General features: G+C 44.3%; 1 protein-coding gene across 1 annotated transcript; it reads left to right on the top strand.

Annotated features, from left to right (window-relative positions):
* Nucleotides 1-24,892: 24,892 nt before the first annotated feature.
* Nucleotides 24,893-25,483, top strand: LOC132567356 (protein Tob2-like). The gene has a single exon (XM_060233032.1). It carries the CDS (start codon nucleotides 24,893-24,895, stop codon nucleotides 25,481-25,483), a length of 591 nt encoding a protein of 196 aa, XP_060089015.1.
* Nucleotides 25,484-27,454: the final 1,971 nt, after the last annotated feature.

Here is a 27,454-nt window from a genome sequence, read left to right as displayed (position 1 = left end):
GTAAAACACTGCACAAAAAGGGTATCTTGATGCAATCATGCTAATGATCATGTCATGGTTGCTTTTTTTTGCAGAGCTTTATGAATACACATTATATGTGCATCAGTAACAAAGAAATGGAGAAACTACAAATAAACTGAAGAAAATGAAAGCTGCTGTAGATTATGTACACTTCATTTTAGAAGTTATCTTACCTAAACTGAAATTAAGGAAAAGTTAAATGCAGCGCAGAGTGTAATTCCATAAAACTAAAGTAACACAATGGTGAAAATGAGAATCTTTGCACAAAGTGCTGGAGCATAAGGGTGTGCACCAAGAAAAAAAATCATTATGCTTTCATATTTGGGAGATATTTATATATAATTGTTTATGTCTGTGTTGGACATTGCCAGCTTGGGATTCAAATACATGTGCTTAGGGATGTGTTATGTTGCTTCAGGACCATCACTTTAATTGGGAATATACTAGAAAGCCTGGGGCAGCTGTTTATAAAGATAAGGGTACCAAATTTGCACACAATATAATATCACATGCATGCCCAAGTGTCAAGCAAATTGGATCAAGGGATTCAATTTTACAGACTCTCAATTTTACAGAGTCTCAAAGCACATTTCTCTCCACTGATTCCTGTCCAGGAAAATGGAACCAGTCACTAGCATTTAAAAAACAACAACAGCTAACTGCATTCCTTTAATTTTTCTACCATTATAGTGACTGACTGATATATATATATATATATATATATATATATATATATATATATATATATATATTAAAAAATATTTCTGTAGTTGCCATCCTTTTTTGTGATCTGTTCTTTATTTCCTTTCACAAAGTTAGGAAGGAGAGACTTTTTGGGGGCTGGGGGGGCTGGTATGGTTGTTTTCCAACCAAATGACATCAAAATTGCAGCGTACTTAGTGCTGCCTGAACCCCCAAGTTTTGAATGAATTGGACCAAGGGAACAGTTCTATGTATTCTTAAACAACATTCCCCAAGTTGACACACTTGGAGAGAGAGAAAAAGGTCATGCCCCACAAAGGCAGGAGAGAAGAAGTGAGCAAGAACTTCAGGTTTGCCATCATTCTGTATTGGGGGAATGTGGGTTTTTTTCAGCCTAGTGACACCAAAATTGCAGTAACGTTTCAGCTGACTGTCCATTAAACCAACCCCAAGTTTAAGCAAATTGGGTCAAGGGAACCAATTCTATGGGCACCTGAACCAGGTAACTCCAGAAATTGTATCTGCAAAGAAAAAAGGGGCCCCATCACCAGGAAGGAGCAGTGAAAGAGAACAGTAGGGGACTGTGGCTTGTCTCCAAAAGTAATTAGCTGGGAATTTTGTGTTCCTCCCTTGCAAAGTTCCTACTGAAAAGAGGTCCATTGCCTAGAAATCAGTAGAATCAAAGAAAAACACAAGTGCATGTTGCATTGCTGGTAGGCACCTGAACTTGAAAAAAACATGGATTTTTCAGAGGAGAGGAGTTCATTATTCACAAGAATCCCAGATTTGTGTTCCAGTTCTGGGAAACAACTCTAATAACCCAAACCAACAATTTCCATGTATATTTTTCGCTCAAGAATTTTGTTATATACACCTCTATTGGTATGACTGTCCTCAACAATGGAAACATTTGCTGATTTTGCTTATTGAAAGTTAACCCTGTTAGATTACCCACTGAATCACTATTTCCCTTTATTGCCCAGCTCAAATCAACTAGCAATTCTATGCAATTTTTTTTTTTTTGGGGGGGGGGAGATTACTGTGTTGTTATTTTCAGCAAACAGATTTGGTAAATTGCAATATATTTTAAAAGAAGATATTTAGCTCAGATTTTGATTAGTGGATACACACAAATACCTAAACATGACAGAATACTAAGTATCCTTTACTCCATTTCACTTCATAGAAATGATAGCCCACCTTTTTATAGTCATGTTTCCTTTGTCATATATTGCTTTATAGAGCTAGCCAAATATATTTATTGGAAATAGAAGCCACCCCATGCTTTTCATTGGATCTGAGAATTGTTGTCCTTCAGGAAACAGAAAGGTCCTTCAGGTTGGCAAGATAATTGTGAAGTGGAGGCCATGCAATGATTGGGCAGTGGCTCCAAGATGACATTGGCCTGGACAGATGTAAACATAGCTGGGACAAAAGTATCATTGCAGGAACCATCTACTTACCAGAACAAAATAAAGGGCAGACAGGATGGAAAGGGGACCACAACAGAATAGTTTGGCAGAGCTCTGGTTCTGTTATGCTGGTATATTGTCATATAGGAGAGTCAGAAATTGCTCTTCAGATATGTCCAACTTGTTTGGTGGGTGTCTCACTTCCCAGAGGGATCCTCTGTGTAGTGGAACTTCCCACTCCTGGGTAGAGTTGCCAGTGGTGCTAGGGTTTTCCTGGACTTCCAGCTCATCTGATCCCTCTTCTGATGAGTCTGAGCCTGACTCAGAGAGGGTCATAAAAGATGTAGTTTTCTTCCATTATGCAAATAGGATTGAAGGACTGGGTAAGTGAGCAAACTGGTCCCATGTTTCTGGGCTCTATGCTCTAATGAATTTCATTTTGAGTATCGTGTATGAATTATGCTTCCAAGCTTCACCTTGATGTGTTTGTTCTGCTATCAAATGATATTCTGTACTCATGAGATTATGATGTTTGATTTAATGGAAGGTTAGCATCCTTGAAAAAGGCTGTTGTATAAATAGATTCTGTCTCTATAGTATTGGTGGACAGAGCATATTGTTAGAACAAGAGAAGTAACAGAAAGCACATTATTATAATTTTTTTCAATATACAAGGAACATGAATAAACCCATTGACATAGATAATGTTGGCAAAAATGGAATAATGCAGATCATATTGGAGTGGAAATTGCAACTTGAAATTAGTTAGGAATAAATTACTTGCATGGGTCTGGGTCACACAAAAATTTATCCCTAGATCCCTATAATATCACAGAATGACTGCCAACAATCCAAATATAATGTCAACTAAAATAAGTTTGTTCCAGAAACCAAATTTATATTTGATTGGGAAAACATTTATTGGGGAGGAGACTGGAGAGTATATAAAAACTATGTGCTGTACAGAGAAGTCTCTTTCTCCAATGTATTATAGAGAAACTCCTGTGTGATCAGTGCTGAAGAACATAATAGTTGCTCCAAGTTCAGTGTGTGTTCTTTTAAATATCCTTGATCATGGACGTTCCCATTCATTAAATTTTAAATGAAGGAGCTGATCCACCTGTTTCTTCATTTCCATGCTGAAATCAATGAAGTAGACATTGTGTTAAGGGAGCTTTAAGAATTTATTTATGCTAAATGGAAAGAAAAGGGGATTTATAAAATGAGATCCCGTTTTCGCACACAGCTAACCTCGCAGTCACAGTCCTGTTCCCTCCACAGCGTCTGGTCGGATTTTGCAACATCTGCGCCAGAGTTACAGGAAGTGCCGCGGCTTTTGCGTAGCAAATGTAAACCGCTAAAACCCAGTTTACGTTTGCTACGCAGAAGCTGTGGCGCTTCCTGTAAGTCCAGCGCAGATGGTGGGAAATCCAATCGGACGCTGCGGAGGGAACAGGATTGTGACTGTGAGGTAAGCTGTGTGCAAAAACAGTAAGAGATTTTTATGTAGACAGGACTCCCCTTGCTGTAATGCAACTAAAAGAGAAATTGCAAGGAGAGTTAAATTGGTTTTTGCTATATTAATTACACTACTTAATTATAAACTTTACAGTAAAGCAAACTATGACCAGAAGCTGTTGAACTTTGAACAAATTCTAATACATGTGACCAATGCAAAAGGAGTAATTTCTAAAATATATGCTTACTTAATTGAAATAGACTCAAATACATTAAATGGTTTGAAAATAGTATGGGAGAAAGATATTATGATAAAGATAGAACAAAATATTTGGAATAAGATATGGCTTACCCAATCAAGAAAGACTGTATCAATAGATCTTAGAGAGCACTCCTTGAAATTATTACATAGATGGTATCTTACTCCAGCATGCCTTGCATGAATAAGTAACACAAATAATAGAAAATATTGGATAAACTGTAATCAGCAAGGCAATTACATCCATATGTGATGGTCATGCACAATAGTGTCACAGTTTTGGGAGAAAATCTTTACAGAAATGGCAAAAATCATGCGTCAAACCATCTACACCAGCTTTGGCTCTATTAACAATATGGGAGAAAAAAATGAAAAAGTGTCATCTAAAGAATTAATAGTATATATGTTAATGGCGGCCCATAGAACAATAGCTAAAAGTTGGAAATCTGTAGAATTATTAACATTACAGGCTTGGTATACTGAGCTATAGCAGATAACTATGGTCGAAAAATTAACGAGTCAAATTAGAATAAGCAGATAAAACCTCAGATTTCTTTGAAACGTGGCATGACTTTATCCTATACATATGTCAGAATAATATCAAAATATGTTTAAGCCCTTCATCATAATATGGGGAAAAAATCAAGTAAGCCACTCTCTGTTCTTTAATTATATTGGTTTAAAGGAGTCACACAGCAGGGACCAGGAGGGGCTTTCTACTGGCTGCCACCACTCTGGTAAGAGTCTGCATAGGAAGGCCCAGAGCACCCTACTACCCCCATATCTTCTTTTTTAGCAAAAACTTTTTTCCCATGACCAAGATGTGAGGACCCAGGCAGTTAAACAACACCAACAGTTCAAACAATAGTGGGTTAAAAAACTTTTAGTGAAACAGTAAAAATAGTGCAACAGTAAAAATTGGTGCAAAACAAAAAGAAAAGCCCTAACATGACTTGCTAAACTTTACCTTCCCTAATACCAAAAACTCACCTCTTGAGTAAGGGATTTCTCATGCTGCCTTCTCTCCTGCAGACTTTTCCAGAGAGATCAAGCCTTCTTCCCAGCCAGGCCTATTTATGCTTTCCTCACAGGTCCCACCCCTCTGGGGCTAGTTTTAACTCTGACACGTCTTCACCTAATCCAAGGGACAGCAGGGAACCTGGGAGATATAAGCCCCTGTATCTACTCTTAGGCAGTGTTCTCCTTGCCCTCTGGGCCGCACTAAAATTAATAAAATTTAAAAAATTATGGGATGGCATAAATTGACTATTATATGATTAAGGAATAGAGTATCTAATTTACTCATATTTGTAATCCTGCCATATCTTAAAACTTAGAGAAATGCTTCGACTGAGAGCCTTCACCCAATCAAATAATTTAAAAGTTTTCTCTATAAAACCTGCAGTGGGAATCAAATAATCATAGAGCTGGGAGGTACCTTCAAGGTCATCCAGTCCAACCCCCTGCACAATGCAGGAAATTCACAAGTACCACGCCCCTCCCCCCCATTCACAGGATCCACATTGCTGTCAGATGGGAAAGACAATGCCATCCAGCCTCTGTTTAAAAACTTCCAAAGAAAGAGAGCCCACCACCTCCTGAGGAAGCCTGTTCCACTGAGGAACTGCTCTAACTGTTAGGAAGTTCTTCTTAATGTTGAGCCAGAAACAATTTTGATTTAATTTCAACCCATTGGTTCTGGTCCTACTTTCTGGGGCCACAGAAAACAATTCTGCACCATCCTCTATATGACAGCCCTTCAAGTACTTGAAGATGGTGATCATATCACCTCTCAGCTGCCTCCTCCCCAGACTAAATATGCCCAGCTCCTTCAACCTTTCTTTGTAGGACTTGATCTCCAGACCCCTCACCATCTTTGTTGCCCTCCTCTGGACCCGTTCCAGCTTGTCTATATTTTTCTTAAAATGTGGTGCCCAAAACTGAACACAGTACTCCAGGTGAGGTCTTACCAGAGCAGAGTAAAGCAATACCATCATTTCACGTGATCTGGACACTATACTTCTGTTCCCCAGAGAGTACTGAGGTCTGGGACTCAAAACCTTCTCACCATCCCCGGGCCCAAGGAAGTCCGTCTCAAGACAACCAGAGACAGGGCCTTTTCTATAATGGCCCCCACATGGTGGAACCAGCTGCCGGAAGAGGTGAGGGCCCTGCGGGATCTTACTCAGTTCCGCAGGGCCTGTAAGACAACCCTCTTCCGGTTAGCTTATGCCGACTAGATAAATGTAGCTTATCAGATTTTAGTGAAATATACTGGATAGTTTTAATGTTAAGATTTTAATGTTTTTAGGTTTTTTAAATGTTTTGACTTTTAAATGTATTAACTTTGTACCTTGTTTTATTGTTTTGTCGTTGTTGTGAGCCGCCCTGAGCCACTCTGTGGGAAGGGCGGGATATAAATTATAGAATAAATAAATAAAATAAATAAATAAATACAGCCCAATATTGCATTTGCCTTTTTAGCCACCACATCACACTGTTTAATAACGTTGTTTTCTGTCCAGTTCAGTATTTAATTTTTGAGTCTCTGCCAAAGTGAATGACCCCTTCAATGGTTCTAAACTGGCCTTGGGAAGTGGGCAAATGTGAAGTTACCCAATTGTCAATCAGGATGACAGGGCACTATTACCATAAGAAGGGATACTCATTTGTGAAGAAGTGGGCCACTGCAGTGAGGGGCAATCATTCTGATCCAGAAGTAATTTATTTATGTAAATTATGTTGAAACAAAAGTAACTAACCACACCACATCCCAATACCCAAACTATCTGCATCCCATCCTCCCCATCTTCTTAATCACAACTGTAGTGGTCCATAGTTTAAATACCAGGAATTGAAACCCATCGTTGAAAACTTTTGACTGAAAAAATAGTCGAAAACTTCTGGCTGGAAGCAAGCCCTTATGAAAATAATAAAACTGCCTTTTTCATGTGTATCTGGGCTTCTTCTAAGCCACTTTTTCTTCATCATGCTGAGATGCTGTAATCTGCTCTGCAGTGGGCTTGATTTTCATTATCAAGATGAGTTTTTTGAATAAGAGCGAAATCTATTTTATTGGCCTACCAGATTTGCTACAAGTATTGGCATTTAGCCTTGATTATACCCTCAGTATTCATTTGGCAATATTCAGATGCAGTCTCCTATACCCCTTGTCAAGTAGTCCTGAGAAGGACTGTTTGATTGGTTGATAGTTTTCATGTTTGCAGTGTAGTCAGGAGATCCTATGATTGCCTGGCTGCCAGAAGTTCTAGCTCTTTAGCATTATCCAGGGTGCACCATGAGGAAATGAGCTAGAATTGCAAGTTATTATGGGCCAGTAAGTCAGGAAGCAGAAGAAATGGAATAACAGTCTACACTAGGTCCTCACTCCAGTTCGTTTCAATCTATACATTTCTGATGTTTCCATGACAATATTCAGAAAGTTTGCTTATGCTGATGACTTGGTGATTACAATAAAGCACAATTGAAAGGACTGAGGAAATACTGACTAGGAACCTCAAAATTTTGTCTGACTACTACCGTAAATGGTGGTTTATTCCAAATTTAGGAAGAACAGAATTATCCTGTTTCCCTCTCAATAACAACCTTGACAACCTTGAACTGAATGTCTATCTTAATGGCATCCAACTTACACATAACCATACACCTAAGTGTCTTGGCATTACCCCTGACAGGACCTTGAGCTACAAACACCATCTTACCAATGCAGAGTGAAACTACACACACAAAATAACATTCTCCAAAAATTATGTGGTACAACTTGGGATGCATCTACTACAACACTTAGATAACCAGCTTTTTGGTTGGCATATAGTACTGCAGAATATGGTGCTCCATTGTGGCTCAACAATCCCCATGTCCACAAACCTGATGCTCAACCCAACACAGCAAATAGAACCATCAGCAGATGTATTAAACTCACTCCAGCCTATTGACTACCCACATTGTGCCACATCACTCCTCTGCATCTCCAAAAACAAGATGTCCTTTGTGAATATAGAAAGATCATTGAAAACAGAGAGTTGCCCATCAGAAAGACATGGCTGATGTGGGCCTAACCAGACTAATATCACTACACCCAGCAAGAAGATATGCACAAATCCTGCAATCACAAGAACTTGATCTAGGGAATGAATGCTTGCGAACATGAATGCAATCTGTTCCACCCATATCCATAACCTGATATGAGAGACCCTCAGGATTTGACTTGCACATAAAGTGTGGAAGACACATAATAGAATACGAACAGGTTTTGGCAGTTGTGCAGACCTGTTTAAATAGGGCAAAATACCGGAACCCAAATATGATTGCAGTGCAGCCCACCAAACTATTTTCCACCTGTCACAGGAATGTGAGCATTGTGCTTTCTAGGGTGATGTGACGTTGCTCTTTGAAAATCTAGATATTAGTATTTAGGGATTTTGCCAAATTGGTCTGCATACCTGTTGCATCAAGTTGGTTACATATTTTATATTATGAAATACTTCATGTGTGTAAATCTGCCCTATGATAAATAAGTCTGTAATCTGCTACTTCGGAGGAGATTCCCACTCTCTTGTATGAACAGTTGCAATGTTTTGCCAAAACAGCTAAGCAGTGTAAGGAAAGCCCCCTACTTTTCATACATATGGACATTGTGATCACCAGTATGGTTGCCAGGGTGCCTGGAGTTTTGACTCTCACACATCTGCTCTAAGAAGTGGATTTTGCTTACAGTTTCTAAGGCTTATGTGGATACTATAAGCCTCAGCTTTGCAGCTGCATTCTACATCTCTGATGGGTGTTAGCCAGAACTACAGACGTGCTCCAGCTACTCCTTGTGTGCCCAGTCTTGGCCGCTGCAGTAAAAGAAGCCACACCACCATGAACTGTACAGGCAAGCAGTTTCCAGCCTGTTTCCATGAACCAAAGGCTAACACCACCAGAATCCATCTTGTTTTCCTGATTCCATCTCCAGCATTTGCTTCAACTTTTGCATAAGGCAATCAAGCTTATCCAGGCATGGATCCTGCCAGACCACTCAAGCCTTTGTCTAAAGAAACCCAGGACAAAGACTGGTGTCAGGAAGAAGACTAAGAAAGAGGAAGACCATCTCCTGCATGAGCCAAGTCTTTTGTCTAAACTGGGTGATACCTAGGTCAATATTTGATTCTCTATTATCACCTTTTCAGATAAGCCCATCTAATCTTAAGTGTTCCCCACTCAGTAATCACTTCTATTTTATCACTTTGGAGCCTGCCCCATGGCCTGTTTCAATCTGAAAGTTCTTTCAGGTACACAGGACCCAGGCAAGTTCATTGGTCAAGAGCAGGTACCCAATTAGGTGCTACCAAGGAACTTGCTATTGGCTCTGCAATAGTCCAGCCCTCCTGGTCATTGCAGAGCCTCCCCTTTCTCCTCCCTCCTACCTCCCATTCCTTGAGGGCTCAAGGGAGTCCTTATAACCTCTGACCCAACTCCACTCATGTGTGCTTCTAGCAGTATCCCACCTTCCACTGTCTAGATCCATCCCCAATTCTGGCCACAGTTTTGGGTCCATTTCCCCCGTCCTCTTTTGTCGCCATTGGAGCCTTCCTCGAAGACTACGATAGGTAATATTACCCTGTGTGTCTACCCTTATATGTTCCCCTATCCATCTATCTATATTTCCTAGGACTGTGTGTATGTATGATTGTATGTGTATTTTTATCTTGTATGGAAGACTATATTTTTCTTAATAAATTATAATTGGTTTTACTAAATTAGAGTCCTTAATATCTAAGCATTACTTTTCTGGACGTGTATTCTTGTATACATTGGTAAAAGATTCCTAGTGAGCCAGGTGCCCACCTAACTAATTCCCCAACCTCGTTTTGAGGGCATTTAGGCTAACAGCAGTCTAAACAACAGTTTGATTTATATAGATAAAAGCAAACAAGTTTGTCCAAATAGACCAGTGCAGAGGATAACCTAGCTTGTTAAAACTCAATTAAAAAACTGAAACAGTGGAATAACTAGATTAAGCTGTTTATCTGTCACCATCTTGGCGTTGTGCTTTAAGGTTTCCCAAATTATTGAATAATATGGTAAAGTAGTTTTGTTAACCTTGTACTTAGATCTACAGCTCTGTTTCACACACTTATTGTAAAACAAAGGAATACAAAGTTAGAAGAGCCACAGGAGTGGTGGAAGTCTTATTTTCAAAAGGCTGTTGACCTTCTCAGTCTGTTTTGTTTTGCTTTGGTATGTTTAACTGCCCCCAGGAGGTCATTAACAGACAGTGGTGACTGTTTGTCAGGTCCTACTATATAATTAGATCACAGTTTCTGTCAAAATTCTAAAATTCTCTTTGGCACATGCCAAAATTTTCACAGTTTTGAGCCTTTATGTTGAAATATTTCTTAAACAATAAGCAGCAGCCTTTACAAGACAGCCAAGAAATTTATTTAATATTTACAGTATGCACTTAAAATACATATATGCCTCAGGTTAGATTCCTTGAGATGTGACATCTTATTTCCCAAGACCATCCTTGGGTAATCCCTTACAATGCATATTGACATTAATAGAAGCCTTAAGAAATGGACTTTCTGTGGTTCTCAGTTATATTTTTAAGGAAGTGAAGCCTAGTTGCCACTGTGTTTCTGTCATTATTCTATAAGTAGACTCTTTACTGAACCAGTAAACAAGGCTCTACTGAAATGTCACATCTTCCCTTAATATTACATGAGTACTGTATGCAATTTAAGATGCCAGGTCAATCCTAAAAGCCTTTACAATATCCACCATCTTTTGAAACTATTTCTGTTAATACATATTTTCCAGAAATAGCAAGCAGGTAAAATAAGTAGCTGAAACAGAAAGCAGGGGCCTTGTACTTGTACAAGTTGTGTAAAGCAGGATTTCAGCATGAGGTTTCTGTATCATGCATGACGAACTGACGTATGCCAAAATGTCCTGATCTACACAATTACTGCAGATACAAGAACTATTTTTTCCTCTTCTGGCCACTAGTGATGACTGATTATGCCCTATTTTTTAAAAAATAATTTTATATTTTTGTTAAATATTTTGCTTTTTTGCTTCAGTTTTCATTGTTGGATTTGTATTATGTACATAAGTTTGATATGCAATGCAAATGGTCTCTGTGTGTATCAGACAGGGCTTTTTTCTGGAAAAAGAGGTGTCACAAATCTTTACCAAGGTCTTTGCCACAGGTGCAGCAAGGGATAGGATTTAGCCTGGAGTCCCCAAACTTTTCTGATCCTGCAACATCTTTGGAATTTTGAGAGGGCATGATGCAGGGCTTTTTCCACCCCCCGCCCCCCAGAAAAAGAGGTGCCAGAACTCTCAAGAGAGAAATGAAGGAGAAACACATGGGTGCCCCTCATGAACTGTTAAACATTTTTTGAGAATTTTTTTCCAAGAAGAGGTTCTAGAACTCCATTCTGTCATGTTACCCTGGGGTGGGGGGAGCCCTAGTATCAAGTATAATGACTTGTACAAAGGGGTCATTTTGTAGAAGTAGTGCTGGAGTTCATTAGCATAACTCATTTGCATATGCCACATACCCTTGATCTCAACGGAAGGTGTACAAAATTATATCAGTTCAGCATCTACCTTAAACTGCTTTTTGAATTATAATCTATATTAATAATACTCTTATTGCCATGGCCAAATTGAGGATGGCCATTGGCTAATATTTCTGGAACAAATGACTGACCCATCATATGTCGGTCAGTGTCTCTGGGCTTCCCATTGGCTGACTTCCCTGCCCCACCTATTCAGGCCAGGAATGTTGAACAAACTGCCAGAAGCAGTCTTCCCTCAGAGACAGCCACATCTCCAACCTTCCTCTGTGTCCTCTCTGTCAACCGGCCTTAGAAAGGGCTGCAGAGAAGGCCTCTCAGCACACTCAGCTTCCAAAGGCCACAGGAATAGTGAGAAAGGCCTGGACCTTCTGGGAGTGTTTCCTGCCACCTGGAAGGTGCTAGCTAGAGGCTGTTGCTAGGCAACACAGGCTGTTGGTCAGCAAAGGAGAGACCTCAGGTGAACAGAATGGCATACAGTCCACCCTCCAAAGCAGTGATTTTGCCCCCCCCCCCAGTCGGAATGAAGAGACAGACACCAAGTGTTGGGTATAAAAACCGGGCCGCTTTATTAAATAATTAATCAACCTATAACGTGCAGGGATGGGACCTGAATGGGACAAGCCCTGGGGTCACCCCCTGACCCCGCCTTGTCCAAAGGGCGAGCCACCCTGCCCCCAGCACAAGCCCACCGTATTCGGGTTGTAGCTGAGCGGCCAGGCCCCAGCCATTCTCCACCTGGGCTAGCATCAATCCCCCATGGAAAGTTCCGCCCAGGTGAGGCTCGAATGGGGCTGGGCCCCTTTTCCAGGGGGGCTGCTGACTGCCACCACGGCTTTGACCTAATACAGGCGGAGAAGGCGTGAGCCACACTGCAAAGTGGACACACGTGCTTGAAATTGCAGGGTTTTCTGCCCTGCACACTAGGCACTGCCTAGTGCCACCGCCTTGCACACTAGGCCACGCCCCCTGTATATGCACATACCGCTGCCCCCCCAGGGCAAAATGCCAGGGGAGGAGTGACACCTTGGGAACAGCAGGGGTCACTGCGGGGCAACCTGTTGACCCACGGCCGGTAAGCCTGAACTACCCAATGCGGATCCATAGGGGGCCGCACCCTGCATGCCCCATGCCCAAGGCGGCCAAGAACCCCACTGCTCGGCGGGAGTTATGGACCGCCCAGTGCCCCAAGCCCCACCCCCAGACGCCGGGTGGGCGGATGGCATTCAAATAGGACCGCAGGGCCACCCTTGCGTCTGCTGCAACAGGAGCTTACCACCAATACCAAGGGCGTTCTAGCCCCGCCTGGGGTCTGCTGCCCTCCGCCTCCAGATGCACTGCCGCTCGCCTGTTCACCCGACAGACCCCCGTCCGGGCCATCCTCCTGGTCCAATTCCAATTGAGGTTCAAGCCCAGGTGCGCCGCCCTGTGAAGCAGGCAAGTGGGCCAGTACCTCCGTCTCGAAAGTTAGCAGCACCAAGCGCCCAGAGGTGCGATGATGCCCCTTCCAGATGGGAGCACCCCTGGCAACTTCTTCCTGCTCGAGGGCCTCTAACTGGCCCATAATGGCCCTTCGGACCCACTTCCCCTGCCCCGGCTCTTCAGCAGGACCAGGCTGCAGGCCTCGCCCCCGGGCCGGGCGGGCGGGCTGATTGCCCTTAGACCTGCCCTGCTCTTTCATGGGTGCCACCAGGACACCTCTAATCTGCAGCCAGGCCCACAGCAGTAACTGTGCGACACCTTACCAGCCGGTCCCAAGTTACCCTGTCAAGCCTAATTGACACAATAAGTGGATGGGTGCCCAGAAGGTTAATGCACCCTGTAGCCACCCGACCCAACTAGGGGAGAAAAAGATCAAGCAAGACCCCAAGCAGCACCAAGATAGAAGGCTGAGTCAAGCTCGAGCTGGCTACCTGAACACCCGGCTTCCGCCAGGGATCGAACTCAGATCATGAGCAGAGCCTGGGACTGCAGTACTGCAGCGTTAACACTCTGCGTCAAGGGGCTCTTCCAACTGCTAGCGGGCACAGTGTAAATAGGAGGAAGGGTGCTTAACCGCGCCGACCGCCCTGAAGCGCGGCGACGTCCCTCCCATATGGGAGCCCCTATGGCAACCATTTGTTGCTCAATAGCCTCCAGTTGTCTCATGATGGCCAACCAGGCCCGCTCCCCTTGTCCTGGGTCCTTAGCAGGGCATGGTTACTGCCCCCGCCCACGGGACGAGTGGGCAGGCTGCTTGCCCTTGGATACTCCCTGACCCTACTTAGGGCCATGATAAGCCCTTAATCCCAGCTGCACCACAGAGACACTGCAATGAGCCACACCGCCCATCAACCAGGAAGGATAAAATGAGGCACAATAAAATGAGGAGGGGGGAGACCTCCCAAGAAGAGCTCAGGCTGAAACCCAAACCCCACTCACACTCCAACACCACAGCTGTGTGATAGATCTATAATGGCCAGCCGTCTGCAAGCCCCTTATATGCCCGCGATGTTCCTCCCCTTCAAAATATTGTTACTGTCCCTTTGTCACCTGGGACCATTGGGATCCATCAAAGATGGCCGCCGCATGCGCTGCAGGCCAAGCTCGACGGCCTACCACAAGCGTCAGCCCTATCTCTCACAAAATGGCTGCCACATGCGCCATAGGCCAAGCTCAATCGCCTGCCACGAGGGTCCTCACTTACTTTGCACAATGGCTACAGCGTGCGCTCGTCCAGCCTCCCCATCCACCAGAGTAATAACCTTTTAAAAATGGCTGCTGAGCGCACCACGGGCCGTGCACAGCGGCTGCCGCGCACTACCTGCCTCCCTTTGCCGCCTTGACGGGGGCGGGTTGCAGCGTAAGAGGCGGCTGGAGAAAACCCCAAAGACCTTTGCACTGCACTCCGCTCACCACACCCAGCTTGCTGTGGGAGAGTAGCCTGGGCAGAACTGGCCTGGTGTGGGGGGGAGATGCCACCTACCCAGGGGACCACTCAAACCCCTCACTATCACCCAGTCCCAAAGGGACGAAGAACTGCTGCTCCTCGCACATGCTGCCACCGGGCGCTCGCGCCTCAGCCGCCGCCAGCGCTGCCAAGCCGCCGTTCGGTCTTCAAGCCCTTCAGACTGGACCTAGCCTGACGTCCCAAGGCCTTGCACCGCCGAGCTCCACCGCACGTGGTTCTTACTCAGAGAGCCCAAAGGAACTGAAGAGCTGTGGGCGGGGCCGGGGCTTATATAGCCCTGACACCACACCCAGAAACAGACCCGGATGTACTGGGCCGAGCGTTCTGTTGCTCCCTCCTTCTGAGGGGGCAAAGACGGCCCCCAGCCTGAACGCCGGCGATGCCGGCTTGGCTGGGAAGGGCCGGGCCTTCTCCAAGATAGAAAGAAAGATGTGTTGTCTGTAGTTCAGTTGTGATCGAGGAGATCTTCAGGCTCCATCTGGAGTTTGGTTATCCTAGCCTTGGCAGCACCCTCTGATGCCTTGATGCTACTAGCCATTTCTTCCCAGGGAACCACTGTTTCCAATTTCCAGGTGATAAGAACATAAGAACATAAGAACATAAGAGAAGCCATGTTGGATCAGGCCAACGGCCCATCAAGTCCAACACTCTGTGTCACACAGTGGCAAAAAATGTTATATACACACATACACTGTGGCTAATAGCCACTGATGGACCTGTGCTCCATACACTGTGGCTAATAGCCACTGATGGACCTGTGCTCCATACACTGTGGCTAATAGCCACTGATGGACCTGTGCTCCATATTTTTATCTAAACCCCTCTTGAAGGTGGCTATACTTGTGGCCGCCACCACCTCCTGTGGCAGTGAATTCCACATGTTAATCACCCTTTGGGTGAAGAAGTACTTCCTTTTATCCGTCTTAACCTGTCTGCTCAGCAATTTCATCGAATGCCCACGAGTTCTTGTATTGTGAGAAAGGGAGAAAAGTACTTCTTTCTCTACTTTCTCCATTCCATGCATTATCTTGTAAACCTCTATCATGTCACCCCGCAGTCGACGTTTCTCCAAGCTAAAGAGTCCCAAGCGTTTCAACCTTTCTTCATAGGGAAAGTGCTCCAGCCCTTTAATCATTCTAGTTGCCCTTCTCTGCACCTTCTCTAAAGCTATAATATCCTTTTTGAGGTGCGGCGACCAGAACTGCACACAGTACTCCAAATGAGACCGCACCATCGATTTATACAGGGGCATTATGATACTGGCTGATTTGTTTTCAATTCCCTTCCTAATAATTCCCAGCATGGCATTGGCCTTTTTTATTGCAAACGCACACTGTCTTGACACTTTCAGTGAGTTATCTATCATGACCCCAAGATCTCTCTCTTGGTCAGTCTCTGCCAGTTCACACCCCATCAACTTGTATTTGTAGCTGGGATTCTTAGCCCCAATGTGCATTACTTTGCACTTGGCCACATTGAACCGCATCTGCCACGTTGACGCCCACTCACCCAGCCTCAACAGATCCCTTTGGAGTTCCTCACAATCCTCTCTGGTTCTCACCACCCTGAACAATTTAGTGTCATCCGCAAACTTGGCCACTTCACTGCTCACTCCGAACTCTAAATCATTTATGAACAAGTTAAAAAGCATGGGACCCAGTACCGAGCCCTGCGGCACCCCACTGCTTACCGTCCTCCACTGCGAAGACTGCCCATTTATACTCACTCTCTGCTTCCTATTACTCAGCCAGTTTTTGATCCACAAGAGGACCTGTCCTTTTACTCCATGATTCTCAAGCTTTCTAAGGAGCCTTTGATGAGGAACTTTATCAAAAGCTTTCTGGAAGTCAAGGTAAACAACATCTATCGGGTCTCCTTTGTCCACATGTTTGTTCACCCCCTCAAAGAAATGCAACAGGTTAGTGAGGCAAGATCTTCCCTTGCAGAACCCATGCTGAGTCTTCCTCAATAACCCGTGTTCATCAATGTGCCTACTCATTCTGTCCTTGATAATGGTTTCTACCAACTTTCCCGGTATTGAAGTCAGACTGACTGGCCTGTAGTTTCCCGGATCTCCTCTGGAACCTTTTTTAAAGATGGGGGTGACATTTGCTACCTTCCAGTCCTCAGGAATGGAGGCAGATTTCAATGAAAGATTACAGATTTTTGTTAGAAGATCCACAAGTTCAACTTTGAGTTCCTTCAGAACTCTCGGATGTATGCCATCCGGACCCGGTGACTTATTAGTTTTTAATTTGTCTATCAGTTGTAGGACCTCCTCATTTGTCACCTCAATCTGACTCAGGTCTTTCAACACCCCTTCCAAAATTAGTGGTTCTGGGGCGGGCAAAAAGTTCTCGTCTTCTACAGTGAAGACGGAGGCAAAAAATTCATTTAGCTTTTCAGCCATTTCCCTATCCTCCTTCAGTAATCCTTTTACCCCATGGTCATCCAAGGGCCCCACTGCCTCCCTGGCTGGTTTCCTACTTCTAATATATTTGAAGAAAGTTTTATTGTTGGTCTTTATGTTTTTTGCAATATGCTCCTCATAGTCCCTTTTTGCCTGCCTGATCACAGTCTTGCATTTGATTTGCCACAGCCTGTGTTCCCTTTTACTAATCTCACTTGGACTGGTTTTCCACCGCTTAAAGGAGTCCTTCTTACCTTTTACAGCTTCCATTACTTTATTTGTTAACCACGCAGGCCTTTTCTTATGCCTGTTTGTGCCTTTCCTAACTTGTGGTATGTATTTTATCTGAGCTTCTAGGATTATAGTTTTAAATAGCGTCCAAGCTTTCTCAAGGGTTTTGACCGTATGTACCTTTCCTTTCAGTTTCTTCCTCACATGCCTCCTCATCTCAGTGTATTTACCCCTTTTAAAGTTAAACGTGGTTGTGGTGGTCTTTTTGGACAACTCCCTATTTATACAAACGGTGAAATCAATAACATTATGGTCACTGCTCCCAAGCGGCGCAATCACTTTTACATCTCTCACCAAGTCTTGGGCATTACTTAGGACCAAATCCAGGATCGCCCCACCCCTGGTAGGTTCTGAGACCATCTGCTCCATAGCACAGTCATTGAGAGCATCAAGAAACTCAATCTCTTTCTCTCGACCAGAACACATATTGACCCAATCAATCTGCGGGTAGTTAAAATCACCTATTACAACACAGTTTTTACGTTTAGCCGCTATCTTTAAGCCTTCCATCATATTATAATCGTCCTCTCTCTTTTGATTTGGTGGGCGATAACAAACTCCCATAGTTAAATTTCCTTTTGGGCCCTCTATTTCAACCCAAAGCATTTCTAAAAGGGAATCTAATTCTCTGATCTCAGTCTTACTGGACCGTATATCCTCTCTGACATACAGAGCCACCCCACCTCCAACCCTTCCCTCCCTATCCTTCCGATATAGCTTATATCCAGGAATCACCGTGTCCCACTGGAGATCACTCAGAATTACAGCTTCTCTGCAGATGACAGACATCAGTTCCCCTGGAGGAGGGTGGGAGAGTGAATGCCTTCACTTGGGTGGGTGGAAAGACAGCAAGGGTAGGGGGGCACTCACCCAGAGGCACTCACCTCTCACCCTAGGATGGCTGCCTGAGAAGGAAATAGGGAAGCTTCACAGGGCTGTTGTTCAGATCAAAGGAGGGGTGGAAGAATGAGGAGAATAATGTAAGCTGCTTTGGTCCCCCCCACTGTGAAGAAAGACTGTCCTTTTCCTATGTAGAGGCTGCAGGGTTGCCAACTCCAGGTTAGGAAATTCATGGAGATTTAAGGGGTGGGACCTGAAGAGGGTGGGGTTTGAGGAGGGATGGGACTTCAGACAGGTACAATGCCATTTCCTCCTGAGAAACCACTGTTGCCAATCTCCAGGTGAGACTAACAACATAAAACCAAAGGGTTCCTATGACACAAATTACAATAATAATAATAATAATAATAATAATAATAATAATAATAATAATAATAATAATGCATTTATTACAAGAAAGACAGGCAAAAACTGTAATCATCAATACGGAGGCATTGAAACTCAGTCCAATAATAAAATACTCAGTTCATAGTAATGACATAGATTCTAGTAGAGTCAATGTATGCAGTAATATTCCAATGTCATAAAATCCCATGAAAAAAATATGCTTTGAGCCATCTGACCATTTGCCTGTAAAAAAGGAAGCCAGGAGACATTTTGTCCTTCATAAATTTATGCACTGAAATTATGTCTTCATTGATGTTATGAAATAAAATTATAATCCCGCACCTGAGGAAATTTATGAAACAGGAGTGGAATACTTGCTGTCCTGTTGCACGCATATTTTTTCGTGGGATTGAATGAATTCCTTCACTTGGGTGAGTGGGAAGACGGTAAGGGTGCGGGGGCACTCATCCAGAAACACCTTCTAGAGCCTGTTGTATTTTTCTTCACAATGGGCCTTACTACTAGAGTTGTTATAATAAAATCTTACTCCCATCCAATATTCCCTCTAAAATGTGGAGTCTTGTGAGCAAAAATTCTATTTTGTGAGCTACTGGCATTAAAGTTGTGAGCTACTGCATAAATTAGCTTGCTCTGGGGCCATTTTTCCTGAGCTAAGACAAAAATGTGTGAGCCAGAGGGAAAAAAAATCTGTGAGCTAGCTCACACTAACTCACCTTAGAGGGAACACTGCTCCCATCATACTTCTAAAATTACTTTCTCCTATGTGGCCACAGTGGCATGATGAAGATTTTCATATGTCTGCTTTATATGTTTTGGTTATTTCCCCATTTTTTGTGGGGGAAAATATTAGAAAGCTTGTCAAATCTTAGAGTTCATCAAAATTCTCTCAGGGGGGTTGAACAATGAAGCCTAGAAGTAAGTATTTGGGGGGTGGGTAAGAAAGAAATACCAAAATAACATTTAGAGCTTCCGGAGCTCCACTCCTGTGAGCTCCTGCCCAAAATGAGACCTGCTTGTACATATAACATGCAGTTAATGAATATTACATTCAAATATTATATTCAAATAAGTTTGAAATGGGTATATTAGGTGGGGGAAGTTTGATGTTAGGGGAAAGTAATACAACTTGTTCAATTTGCACAACTAAAATTATTTTTTTTAGGCTGAAACATTCAAAATCACCCATGCTGGTGACCATCCTATATCCTTTTCTCATAAGTAGAAGTTTAAGATGTTGTGTATTGCGGAAAGGAGGCCACACAAGAATGTATGTAACCAACTGTTTACTTTATTGAACCTCAAAGGTACATGAGGAGGAAAAATCTGAATTGAACTAGCTGCTAGCAAGATCCAGTTTAAATATGGTGTTGGTGGAAAGCACTGCCAAGTCCAGTGTTAGTGTGAGCTAGCTCACAGGTTTTTAACCTCCAGCTCACACATTTTTGTCATAACTCAGGAAGGATGGCCCCAGAGTAGACCGATTTATGCAGTATCCAAATTGCTTGTTCACAACTTTAGAAGAAGAAAAAGAAGAGCTTGGATTTATATCCCATCCTTCACTTGGAGTCTCAGGGTAGCTTACAATCTCCTTTCCCTTCCCCTCCCCTCAACAGACACCTGTGAGGTAGATGAGACAGAGAGAGCTCTGACAGAAACTGCTGTTGAGCAGAACAGCTCTGGGAGAGTTATGAGTGACCTAAGGTCACTCCAACAGTTGCATGTGGAGGAGTGAGGAATCAAACCCAGTTCTCCCAGATTAAGTCTGCTCATTTAACCACTACACCAAACTGGCTTTCTTTGACCAGCAGCTCACGAAATAGAATTTTTGCTCAGAAGACTCCACAGCTTAGAGGGAGCATTGGTCAAGTCACAACCGATTTATGGTGACTCCACAGGGTTTTCAAGACAAGAGGTATTTAGAGGTGGTTTGCCATTGCCTGCCTCTGAACAGCGACTCTGGGCAGCTTTGGTAGTCTCCCATCCCAATACTAATCAGGGCCAACCCTGCTTAGTTTCTGAGATTTGATGAGATTGGTTTAGCTTGGGCCATCCAAGTCATTGTAAGCATACTGCACTGATATGCATTTTCCTGGATGAAGTGGAATATAGGTAATTTGGATGGCTGCACCCTTTTAGTTGCAGGTTTGGAGATTGTATAGCCCTGGTACACTTATTCTAAAAGATATCTGTTTAGGGAAGACATTCTCAGCAGTTGCTGAGTGTCTCATCCTGATCTCCCTATCAACTTGCCTAGTTTCTGTAGAGAATGACACCAAAGAACAATAATCAATCTTGGATTTGAAGTGTGTTTTGCTCAAAATCAATTAGCCAAAGGATACAGAGTGTTGTGTGTATCCCTTCATGTGCATGTGAGAAACTTGAGATGTGGCACAACTATGCACAGAAAGGTGAAAGGATTCCTCTAGAAATAGAGATCTCCTCACAATCTGTGAATTCTGTCCACTTCAGAAAGTTAAACTAGCTTGACAGTTCTATCCTCAGATGATTGGCAAAGTATTTTGTGCTAGATATAGTGACTGCAGTAAGAACTTACAGCCTAATTTAGATGGAGACATTATGGGATATGACTTTCACTTACAGAAATCACTGAGTATAGAAATTTCCTCAGATACCAAACATGTATATTGCTTATAGGACATCTCACTCAATTTTTGAGAAAATAAAATTGCCAAATTTATTTTAACAGGACTTTAAAAGTGAAATCAATGAAACTGCAGCGCACAGTAGTGCTTTATGTATAGTCTAAATCAATAAAATTATATTACATGGCAATGGAAGGCGAAGGTAAACCTCTAGCAGTGCACAATTTAGCAGTGCTTTATAAGGTACGTATTGCACTGAATTCTAAAGAGAGACAGTCATCATTTTTGAGGTACTAAAACAGGGATTCTAGTTGAAAAATTGTTAAATGAAAAGTTATGCAATTGTGAAAAGTTCAGTTAAATTAGCATTTAAAATGTGACTACTTGATAAATGAATGTTGGAAGAACATTATATGACCTGAAAGAATTTTGGCATTTTATATTTCCTGTTTCAATAGCAATTAAAAACTATGCTATGTGAAATAGTTAAAAAGAGACAAACTGTGTCTTGCAGGTTTTAAAGGAAAAATTAGAAATCCTTTAAATTGTATGTGGTTGCTATTTGCACACATAGAAATCGTATGTGGTTGCTATTTGCACACATAGAGTGCTGTGAGAACATACCTATTCTTTTTCCTGGTGTATGGAATGTGATTCTAAGAAACTTTAGTTCTTAGAATCACATTCCATGACATTTAGAAGATTACACAGAGAAGGAGAAAACCTTCAGAATGGGCAATTTGACAACAGTAATGGCCATATGTGTTGTATTTGAGCCTCACTCAACAAGATGTAAGGCCGGGACAACTCACTTTTATTTTTTAACATTGTTATCAGTCATTTTTTATATCAGCTAACATAAAACTTTTGTGCACTTTAGATTTTTGAGATGCCTATATGTTCTTTTGGAATGGAACATTTTCCCCCCCAGAACTGCATATTTTGCATCTTGATACACATTTTGAAGGGGGAAAAAACTGTACAGTGACAAGATTAAAGGGTTGTTGTAGATTTTCCAGGCAGTGTGGTTGTGGTCTTGACATTGTGAGACCTGATGTTTTGCCAGCAACTGTGACTGGCATCCTCAGAGGTGTAACTAAACTGGAGTTCTCTCTTGGTCAAATTGGGAAGAAGTTGGTAGGCAATTTGACCCAGAGAGAACTCCAGTTTTCTGGGTTACACCTCTGAGGATGCCAGTCACAGTTGCTGGCAAAATTTCAGGTCTCACAGTGCCAAGACTACGGCCACACAGCCCGGAAAATCTACAACAACCAATGGACTCTGGCCTTGAAAGCCTTCGACAACATAAGATTAAAGAGGTTTTTTTTAAAGAAAAAGCTCAACAGGAACTCATTTGCATATTAGGCCACACACCCTGATGCCAAGCCAGCTGGAACTGCATTCTTGTGCATTCCTGCTCAAAAAAAGGCCTAGACAAGAAGAAAGAGGTTGAGAGAATCAAATGGATGGGACTGAGGCAGGGTAGTGGCAAATATAGGACCCTGGGCACAACGTTGTAGGACCTTGGGCACAAGGTAGTGGCAAGTATAGGACCTTGTGCTCAACGTGGTAGATTCCTCCATATAAGATAGTCTTGGGCTGGGAGAGTCCATTGTATGTTGTGTAAGTTGTGGTCCCCTCCATACGAGATTGCTTGGCTCCAGCCTAAATCTCGGAGGGAAGGCGCGCCTGATCACCGCGCAGCAGCACCCGAGGACCTGTGGAACAGGGAAGGGCGGAGCCCCTATAAGTGTCCCTTCCGACTGCAGCATTCCAATTGTGACTGCTTGAAGAGAAAATATTGTGGGAGGAATCGCCCTTGGAGGGACAGGTGGCAGCTGTGCCCTCCACCCACAGCTACCGTGAGAGGGTGGTTGCGGAAAAGAGAAAAACAAAAGAAAAATTTTGAAGAGAACATCTGTTTGGATTGTGTGTGGTGTGTGCATGAGACGATACCTGGTATTGAAGCGAGAGCGGAGCTGCCAGTAGCTCGGTCCTTGCCCACGAGAGTGCGGTAAGCAGCGAACGCAGAGAAGCGACTGAATAGGATCCTACGTATGTGATCCCCTCCCTGTTCTTGTGTTTAGTTGTCTGTTTGTCTGGGAAAGTGTATATTATATATATACACTGAACTTGCCCTATATGTGTTCACCTTCTCCGACCTGGAGTCATAGTGACTCTGATTGTTGTAATCTTTGCAATCTTGAAGACCCAGGCTGGTGGAGCCCAGGCGACACTTTTCGGTTTGTGATCAGCCCTTGGGTGGAATGGCTGATTTTTTGTTGGCAACAAACGCTTTGTAAAACCCATGACATTCAGTTGTGGCAAGCAGCCTGTAACGGCACCACGGCTTGGTTAATCAAACGCCGAACCACAACCTCGACTGGGAAGCAGGGTGGGAACTGGGCTCGGTGGTATTTCCTGAGGGAAAGACCAGGTGCCCCTATTTGTGCCTGGAAGGTTGCGCGCCAGACCGCCACCCTAGCAAGTTCTGGTGGCCCGGAGACTTGGGCCCGGCAGATTGTCCAGACGCCCCCTGTATTGACAGCCTTCCACTCACTGTGTTGTGACCGGTGCATGGAAGATACCTGTTCATCTGCCAGCTCACTCCCAGCTGAGGGCACACCCACTGACCTTGAGGGGTGGATCGACACTCTGAGCAAGGGGTGGGACCCCTTTAACACACAAGCAAGACTTGCCCAGTATCTTGACGATATAGCCGCATGAATCCCTCCCCAGACTTCCAGTTAGAGGACCAGCCTTGTTGGAGTCCTCATCAGAGGTTCCACAAGTTAGTCGGTCCCTGGGTCTACACCCCGGGATCGCTGACGCTTTGTTGGCGCACTCCAAGGCACCATAGGCACACTATTTGCTTGTGGAAAGGGGAACAGGGGGAGACAACTGCGTGGTTGCTAAAAGGTCAACTTAGGGGGCCGACTGGAGGCTTGGGACCTCACCGCGCACAGTGGTGCTTCCTGAGGAAAATTGGGGAGGGCCCCCTACTCGTTTGGAAGATTAAAGGTCGAACTGCCATCCCTGGCGGATTAGCGGTTGAACTGCCGCCCCGGCTCAGGCCGCCACTAAGGATCTGACAGGGACAGTCAGCACTGTCAGGCACTAGGTCCACTAGGCCATCCCTAGCCGACCTTCTCTGAAGACCTTCAAATTGGCAGAGGATTGAAATCAGGGCGGCCTAGGCCGCGAGAGGCAGATAACTTTGTCTGCAAGGCAGTGTAAAAAGCTGTTTTAAATAGTGTGAAATATGTCTGTAATGTTGCGTAGGCTCGACCTCGCTTGAAGGGTCCCATCTTGGGACGGGCTAAACTACAGTTTTCCTGTTTGGTAAGCAGCATCTTGAGCAGCGGGGCTGTGGGTTGGCTTGTTTTATGATTGCAATAACACTGCCATGTGACGCCATGTATGGAAAGCACCTAAAAAAACTAGTCATGTCCCATTTGTGTTTGACGTGTTTTCCAGTTCAATTGATTATGTTATTGTGTAACTTTAAGCAGTATATGGTTGCCAAATAATATTATTCCTGGGCAGGCATTTCAGTTTAAGGGCAAGGCAATTTTAGTTAAGGTACCCCTGGGAAGTAGATGTTAGGACACAGAGTAGTGTCTCTGTTGCCCCCTGTAGGGAGCTGGTCCCGTAAGCCCAACGTAAAACCCCCCACTCTTTTTTTTGCCACTTAGACCCACCTAGACTTTACCCTCGCCCCTTCATCGGTAGGAAACAAAGAATTTTTATGCGCTTCTCCGGGGAGGAGTTCTGTGGAGACAAGTCCCCTAGCCTTGCTTCTGGAGAGCTTCTCTCTGGTCAGCCTGCCTCCTCAGAGGAGGATCCCCATCAGCCACGTGACACCCCTTTTTGCATTTCCGACCCATGACCAGGGCTTATAAGAGGGGGAAGTGATTTACACCGCATCCATACTCGCTATAGAGGAAATATGTATCAGGAGATCAAAGTTGCTCTGAATTTCATCACCTCCCACCTGCACAACAAGCTTCCATGGAGGCGGGTGGTTCAGTTTAGTGACGAATTAGAGCAGCTACTAAAGGAAAAATATGAAGGCCACTGGTACCCAGAGAAGCCTCTGAAGGGTTCCGCCTACCGCTGTATTTATATTGGGGAAACAGTGGACCCTGTGGTGGAACTGGCGGCCAGGAGAAGTGGATTGACTATAGAGGATGTGTGGGCCAATATTCCTAAGGAATTGCGCGTCTGGATTGATCCATTTGAAGTCTCCTACCAAATCGGGGAGGAAGGGTCTGTCGAGGCCGTGTGTTTAGAGAACAGTAAGGGTGGCCGTGTAGCCGAATTGAGCAAAGAGGTCACGAGTGGCTTCAACCCTGACGCCCAGGTGTTTGTCCCCACGGGAAGCCAGGACAACTCCTTGTCGAGTTCCCCATCTTCATCTTCTGACCAGTCTCCTAGCCCTACCTTCACCACCGCCATTTTTGCTGCCAAGTGTGCTTCAACTAAAATGAAGAAAAACAGCAGAAGGCTGAGTTGGGGTATTGTTCACCCTGCAAAATAACAAGAGAAAAATAAAGTGGAAGTCTGCCTAAATAAACTTTTTCCTGTGCAGTTGCTGGGAGGAGGCATCAACGGACCAGAAAATGGCAGAGAGGACGTCCCCACCCCGGATAGACCAGTGTTCACCACCTCCTCCTTCATCACCGTCCCCGCCACCGAAAGCTATGCAAGAACCTTAGGTTGGTACCGACCCTGATTGGGGCTGCGAACCGGAAGAAGACAGTTCCCATAAAGCCATTCGTATGGAACAATCCAGAAAGGCAAAGGCGCTGGCCAAGAACGGGTCCAAGAAGAAGCCCACTGTAGGGACCTTCAGCAATCACGAAGGTATCTACAACCTCGAGATCAAGGGGCAGGACTGGTTTATTATGTTTAAGAAGCTAAACGACGCCCTAGAGTTTAAAGATGTCCGGGAGAGCAGACAAGAAGTGGGACCCTGACCCCCGGGTACGCCAAGGGGCATGCGATCACCATTGGCACGCGATGAGTGCGCCCGGTGCCATGAATTTGGCCACTGGATCAATTCCTGCCCCCATAAGAACTCAGCCGCCCTTCCCCAGGCTCGAAGAAGAGGGGGAGGAAGAGGAAGAGTGCTCGACCACCACTGGCATACGATGAGGGCGCCTAGGGTCATGAAAGTGGCCACGGGATGGTATCTCGCCCCCTACAAGGGGGACCCTGCAGCCAGCAACGAAGCCTCAGGCCTGAAGGCCGAAGCCAAATCTGCACCAGAGAGAAATGGCCACGAAAACAGCAGAGGCACAGAAGAAGCAGCTGGTCCGGCCCGAGAACAGGGTGAGTGCCTACAAGAGCCTCTCCAGATGGAAGAAAGCAGAGAAGAAACTCCCTAGACCGGAGTCTTGGCAGCAGCCTTTGACTTCTTGCTCCCCCCTCTTTGTGACTTCACACAAGAGTTTGGCAGTTGTTTGGCAGTTGGGGCCTTTGTGTGGAGTTACAAAGAGGGGGGAGCAGACACCCTGTCGAGCAGACACCCTTTTGAAGTGACTTTGGTCTATTTTTATTTTTTTTGGGGGGGGGCTAAAGAAACAATTACTTTATAGAGCAATTTGCAGTTAATTTTGTTTGCCCAGTGTTGTAAATTAAGTTAATTGAGTGCTTTCACCAGTAGCCCCAGAAGAAGGAGAGAAGGTATGATAGCCCCTAGGGAGAATTAAGAAATTAAGATGCGTCAGAAGGCTGGCTTTAAGTAGCCTGACACATTGCCTAGTGCATTGTTCATATTGATATGCTTGCCCAGGAAGAGGCTGAAAGTTGAGTTCTTTAAAGAGAGTATTTGTGAAAAGCCGTCCTGAGCAACAGGGAACAAAGGGGACCCAGCCCCAAAAAGAAAACTGCATGCGTGGCTTTCTTTAACAATTGAATCTCTGGAAACTATACAAAAGAGGTTCGGTTGTTGAGGAAAGCTATGCATGCTGTGTCTAAATATGTGTTAGAAACTTCCCCTTTTTAGGTACAGCCTGTTCCTGAGTTTGAAAACTTACCCAGCAATCAACCTCTGGGCCCCACTTACCGGCAATGGTGGGGTTCACAGACAACTTAGATGACCCCTAGCTGCCGTCACATTAGCTGACACGCTTTATGCTCAGGGAGAAGAAAGCCATCAGTGGAGCGACCAGCTGAGTGACTCAAGCACCTGACATTGCTTTTATGATTTGTGCATGCATTAAAATCCTCGCCGTTTGGGGGGGGGGAACGCAGGGTAAACAAGCTGGCTCCAAGATATGTCTTGGCTACGGAAAGGATGCCTTGTTTCCTTGGGATGATTTAGTATGTGTATGATGGTTTGTGAATGTATTTGTTGCCTACCAGTTATGACACTGCTGGGTCAGGCCCAGCCAGAAGGTTCAAGCTCTGCTTGAAAGAGGAGAAATGAGGCAGGAGCCAAGAAGGAAATATTGGGAAGAGTATTTAGATTTATGGAAAAAAGAATGTATTGGGAATGCAAGGATCA

This window comes from Heteronotia binoei, chromosome 2 (assembly GCF_032191835.1).
Source record: "Heteronotia binoei isolate CCM8104 ecotype False Entrance Well chromosome 2, APGP_CSIRO_Hbin_v1, whole genome shotgun sequence".
NCBI lineage: Eukaryota > Metazoa > Chordata > Lepidosauria > Squamata > Gekkonidae > Heteronotia > Heteronotia binoei.
This window is presented reverse-complemented; position numbering and strand designations above follow the sequence as displayed.